Below are 6,000 nucleotides of genomic sequence, written 5' to 3' on the forward strand. Positions count from 1 at the left end.
AGGTGGAGGCCGGCTGCTCACGCAGGGCGGGGGCTTGGGAACCAGCTAGGGGATGCTGGCAGGCTGCTTGGACTGGGGTGCGGGGTGATCGCAGCCCCTGGAGGCTGACAGCACCCTTCCGTCCCCTTGGTCAGAAATGATTCGATCGGCCACCCCATTCCCCCTGGTCAGCCTCTTCTTCATGTTTATCGGCTTCATCCTGAGCAACATTGGACACGTTCGTCCCCACAGGACAATCCTGGCCTTTGTCTCCGGCATCTTCTTTATCCTCTCGGGTGAGTGGTACCGTTTCCGCTTGGGCACGCTAGACTCCTGACACTTGATTCCTAACCACTCTGCTCCGGGAAGCCGTGGTCCCACAGGTGTCTCAACCCCAAGGGACCCACCGCGTCAGTGGCTCGGGCAGAACTGAGTCTGAGCTGGAAGAGAGCCTGAGGACCACAGGCCGGACCCTCCCCTCTGGAGGAGACCCCAGTTCAATTCCTGAGTTAGGAAGATCCGCTGGAGAAGGGATAGGCTATCCACTCCAGTCTTCTTGGGCTTCCCTTGTGGCTCAGCTGGTAAAGAATCCACCTTCAATGCGGGAGACCTGGGTTTGATCCCTGGGTGGGGAAGATCCCCTTGAGAAAGGATAGGCTACCCACTCCAGTCTTCTGGTCTGGAAAATTCCATGGACTGTGCAGTCCACGGGGTTGCAAAGAGTTGGACACAACGGAGTGACTTTCACTTACGCCACCGCTTCTTAGCTGCCATGGTCACGAGTGTTCCTATTCTTGGAGGGCGGTGTCCTGTGTTCTTACATGAGAGAAACACGGTCTGCCTTTGGAATAATGGTCTCTCACCTCCCAGCCCTCAGCTTGGAGACCCCGCCCCTACCCTGGGCTGCCCAGGCCCCTTCAGTGTGGATCTGTCTTCCTGGACCGACCCCGGTCGCATGCCGTCATTCACTCTGTCAGTCGTTCATGTGCTTGCTCATCCATTCATGGCATCAACAGGCCACGTTGTGGGGCTGGACCCCCTCCCCATAGACAGACAGACAGCATAACAGGAGGTGTGGACAAGTGGGCAGGAAACAGGGACCCTGCCTGAGAAGGGCTAGACAGCCTCACAGACCCAGGTGTGCCTTTTACTTCTCTATGAACTTCACAAGAGTCAAGGCCCTACCGCAGCCTCAAGGCACCTGCGGTTTTCAGCCACAGCAGTGCCAGAGATCTCAGGCTGATCTGGGCCACAGGGAGTGTTTAAGGGTAGCAGTAGACAGGGTTCACTTGGGCCTGATCCCACGTGAGCGAAGTGCTGAGAAAGACCTGAACCACACTTGTATTCCTTTAACCTTCAAGGTGCCCAGCGTAACTGTGTGAATGAATTAAACCCAAACAGCTGCAAACAGAGTAATCAGTTCTGTCCTACTCCACTCACAGTCACTGACTGAGGTGGCTGATGCTGAGCCTGTTCATTGCTCCAGGAGGGGAGGGGTTGGGCCCCGGCCGCACCCCCGGTCCTCTGACGTCCCGCCGGCCAGTCCGCCAGCGTCTTCACCACCCCTGCCTCTCCAGCGCAGCAGGACATACCCACGGGCCACACCCTGGGGCGGGTGGGCTGCACAGGCGACCCGTCCGGGACTGCAGGCCCTGCCGACTCTGGCGGGCGACCACACGTGACCCCTGAGTACAGAAGCCGCCTGAGGTCACCGTAGGGTGACCTGGGGGTTCAGGACACTAGGTGCCGGCTCCTGCCCCGCCAGTGACTCAGAGGAAGGGCGGGGTGGGCTCCTGGGAGGCCCTGGCAGAGCAGGAGCCCCACCTGCACGCCGGCCTCCGTCTGGAGGGTGACGGCCCAGGCAGGGTCTTGGGGGGCGACTCCTGCTCCCCTTGAACTCCAGAGTGAGCTCATGGTCACCCAGGCGCTGCCTTTTCCCGGAACCCGGAGGGGAGGCGGGCGCCCCGGGCAGCTCCGGGCCTCCTTGCTGAGCCCCCGCCCCCGCAGGCCTCTCCCTCGTCGTGGGCCTGGTTCTCTACATCTCCAGCATCAACGACGAGATGCTCAACAGGACTAGGGACGCGGAGACCTACTTCAGCTACAAGTACGGCTGGTCCTTCGCCTTCGCCGCCATCTCCTTCCTGTTAACCGAGGTAAAGCCTTTCGAGGGGCTGGGTGAGGGCGGGGCGGCTGAGAGGGGGGAGGAGGAGGAGACCCGCCAGGCTCCACCCTTCACCCCGCCCCCACCCCTCCTCTCCCCGCCCATCCCCACCCCATCCCCTCCTCCCCATCCCCCACCCCATCCCCTCCCCCCCATCCCCCACCCCATCCCCTCCTCCCCCATCCCCCACCCCATCCCCTCCTCCCCCATCCCCCACCCCATCCCCTCCTCCCCCATCCCCCACCCCATCCCCTCCTCCCCATCCCCCACCCCATCCCCTCCTCCCCCACCCCTCCCCTCCTCCCCTCCCCTCTGGCCGCTGCCCGGCCCCCAGCACCAGCGCCTTCCCTCCGCCTCCTCCCGCAGAGCGCGGGGGTGATGTCCGTGTACCTATTCATGAAGAGGTACACCGCCGAGGACCTGTACCGGCCTCACCCCGGCTTCTACCGCCCGCGTCTGAGCAACTGCTCCGACTACTCGGGCCAGTTCCTGCACCCGGACGCCTGGGCCCGGGGCCGCAGCCCCTCCGACCTCTCCAGCGACGCGTCCCTGCAGATGAACAGCAGCTACCCGGCGCTGCTCAAGTGCCCGGACTACGACCAGATGGCCACCTCCCCGTGCTGAGCCGAGGCCTCCCCTGGACCGTGGCCCGGACAGCCTTCCCTGCCCCCGCTGGCCTGTGGTCCCCGGCGCCCCCACACCCAGCTGCTGTCGCCCGACCCGCCCCCCTCCCCGCTCTCCCCACTAGCTCCTGCACCAGTCGGGGTTCAGGAGCCGGGTTTCAGGAGCCGGAGAGAGGGCTGGCTGCTGGAGAGCGGGGTGTAGCCAATCACTCAGCCCTCTGCTCCCCGGGAGAGGTGGGCACCGCTGGGTCCTCCCACCCCTGACGTTTCGGCCAAGACCAAGGCCAGCGCTGCGATGCCAGGCTCTTTCCAGAGACCCAGCCAGTCTCCTGCGCTTGCCTCCTGGCCTGGCCCGCCCTCGTGATCTGGGCTGTGGGGCCAGAAGGTGACTGATCCAGAGGTCCGGCTGGTTCAGAGCTGCCAGCTGAATCCTCGCAAAGTCCTTCATCCCTGGTGGCCACTGCACCGCACTAGGACACACCTCTCTGCTCTCTCCAGCTCCCAGGGCCCCACGGCCTGAGGGCGCTTTCCTCTTCTCCCACCAGAACTCAGCTGCCCCAAATGCTCCCAGAGGGGTTAAGGGAGCCTGGACCACTCGGATGAGGTCACAAAGAGACATTAGCGGCTGGTGACGTCTTGGTGTGTATGACCCCTCAGCAACTTGTTTAACAAGGGCCTTCGATGCCTTAACCCAGAGAAGCTACTCTGACGATGGGAATTTCAGGATGGGGCTGGACCAAGTTAATATTGCCCAACACTGTATCGGGCCCTGGGGTACTGTCCCTGCTCACAGGGGTGACATTTCTGGTCTAATCCTGTAGACAGACGTCTGTACCAGCAAAGCAGAAAGCGGGTTTCAAGAGGCTGCCTGGGGTCTGGAGCTGGATTGCCGACACTGGAGTCTAACCAAGCCAGACTCATGATAGTCCTCCGAGGACCCTGTCAACGCCAGGGGGGCGGTTTAACTCTCATAGATAGCAGCGTCTGCCTGCTGGGAACGGGCGTGCGTCAGCAGGTAGAAGCTGGAGAGGACGTGGCGGCGCAGTGTCCCTTTCCCCGGGAGGGGTCCCAAACGGGGAGGTGCCGGCCCCTTCCGTGAGGTCCACAGATGGACGCGGGAAGGGTGCCTGCAGGACAGACCCTCAGATCGCCACGTGTCTTCTCAGTGTGGCCACCTCTGTATTTGAGGTTATCAGCAGCAGGACAAAACGGGCTCTCTGCTGCGTGTTTCTGTCACTCCAGCTGTTCTCTCTTGCTCTCTTTAAGACAGCATTCGGTTCTCGGTGCAAAAAGCCACCGTGGGCAACATGTGGGCTCCGGGAAGAAATACAGAAAGCCGCGCGGGCAGCCTGGGTGGTCTTAGGAAGGGCCACGCATCTGTTTGCTGGGCAGCCACGGGCTGGGTGGCTTCAGCAGCAGACGCTGGTTTTCTTACAGTTCTGGAGGCCAGAAGCCTGAGATCCCGGTGCCAGCAGGTTTGGTTTCTTTCATGGCCGTTTTCCGTGGCTTGTGGATGGCCATCTTCTCGATGGGGCCTCTTGTGGCGCTTTTCCTGCATGCCTGTGTGTCTCCTTGCCCCTCTTAGGAGGACACCCGTCAGACTGGATGAGAGCCCATCCTAATGGTTCATTTTCACTTAAATCAGCTCGTTAAAGGCATTGTCTCCTAATGCAGCCATCTTCTGAGACACAGAGGCAAGGGCCTGAACACAGGAGTATGGGGCCAGGAGCAGGAAGGGGGGCGAGGAGGGGGCAGGGGTCCAATGGGGGCGGGGGGCGAGGGGCCGGCGGGGCAGCACGGAGCCAGACGGGGTGAGGGCACCACCCAGCCCAGCCCGTCGCAGGGAGGTTGGGCCGCCCTGTTGTGTCAGGGATACAAGAGGGGAACCAGAGAAGTGGGCCGCTGTCCCAATCCTGCCACCCTCCTGGGGGTCCTGGGAAAACCCCTTCTGCTCCAAGGGACCTGGCCTAAGCTGTTTCCCACCCCCACCCCAACTCTTTAACAGTCCAGCCTTGCCCAGCGGCCCGCATGTGGACCGTTCACCCTCGTAGGTCCGCTGACAGCCGTAAGGCCCCTTCCGCCCCGTCGGCCACAACTTGTAACCTCCGTTACTGTTCACGGTTTACCCAGGAACTGGGTGCTGCCCACCTCAGAGGGTTTGGTCAGCGCGCGTGCAGACTGTCGGTAGCATTTCTAAGCTGCTGGCGCTTAGACACGTGGACTCCAGCCTTTGCCAACGTGCTGAGCTCCTTGGACATGCTCTCTCGCCCTAAAGTATTCCTTCTGTCACCGTGCTGGGCTTGTTTTTGTGCACATGGGGAAAGCAGAAGCCGCTCCTGAGCACATGCCGCAGGCTGACTGCTGGGTCTGATGGGCCTCTCAGCCTGGTCGCTGGGCCGCTGAGTCAGGCGGCTGTCACCCGGACGTGCAACTTCCACGGCTCTTCAGCACAGGTTCTGGTCCTTGCCTCCCCTCCTGCAGGCTGGGTGAACCTTTCTTTTCTGTCTATAAATTAATCTCAGAACTGGGACCCTTGCAGCCCCTCCAGAATCAAAGGATTTTTGTCAAACATTACAGTGTATATAAACACAGCTCAGAAACCATAAATGATGGGGCCCTTCCCCAATACACTTTCTGACTTTTTGTTTCCTCAAGCACTTGTTTAAAAAAGACATATGAGTTTTTACTTTTTCATCCTCAAAATATGGGAGGGGAAGACTAATACAACAAAGTCTGATTCACTATGGAATAAAATCACTCGGTGTTACCAGCCAGGGCTGGGGGACAGTTCTGACTTTTCTTCCTTCTCACCTGGAACTCACCAGCGCCCCCCAAGTGCCCCTCACAGGCCCCAGAGATGACCTTCAGAGAAATAGTCTGTCATCAGGGCCGCGCGGAGTTGAGGGGGGCTGCTGGGGGCAAGTCCACACGGGCTTCTCAGTGGTGTCCTGAGGACCGCGTGTCAGGGAGCCCCCTCCTTCATGTTTGAGTAACTTTCCTTCCTAAATGAAAGTGGTGTGCTAGGGTTCTCCAGAGACACACAGCCAACAGGTGCATACACGCGGGCTCAGTCGTGTGCAACCCAGGGACTGCAGCCTGTCAGACTCCTCAGCCCATGGATTGTCCAGGCAAGAAGACTGGAGTAGGTTGCCACTTCATGCTCCAGGGGTTCTTCCCGGCCCAGGGATTGAACCCACATCTCAAGTCTCCTTCATTGCGGGCGGTTTCCTGCCCTGG

General features: G+C 60.8%; 1 protein-coding gene across 1 annotated transcript in view; it reads left to right on the forward strand.

The window, feature by feature from the left end:
- CACNG5 (calcium voltage-gated channel auxiliary subunit gamma 5) overlaps positions 1-5,550 on the forward strand; it is a 29,988-nt gene extending 24,438 nt beyond the window's left edge. Inside the window, exons 4-6 of the mRNA XM_070480135.1 lie at positions 135-275; positions 1,987-2,132; positions 2,507-5,550. Coding sequence (XP_070336236.1) covers positions 135-275; positions 1,987-2,132; positions 2,507-2,764 — 545 coding nt within the window. The 3' untranslated portion in view covers positions 2,765-5,550. The remainder of the gene's footprint in view (positions 1-134; positions 276-1,986; positions 2,133-2,506) is intronic.
- The last annotated feature ends 450 nt before the right edge of the window (positions 5,551-6,000 follow it).

This window comes from Odocoileus virginianus, chromosome 17 (genome assembly GCF_023699985.2).
Source record: "Odocoileus virginianus isolate 20LAN1187 ecotype Illinois chromosome 17, Ovbor_1.2, whole genome shotgun sequence".
Classification (NCBI taxonomy): Eukaryota; Metazoa; Chordata; class Mammalia; order Artiodactyla; family Cervidae; genus Odocoileus; species Odocoileus virginianus.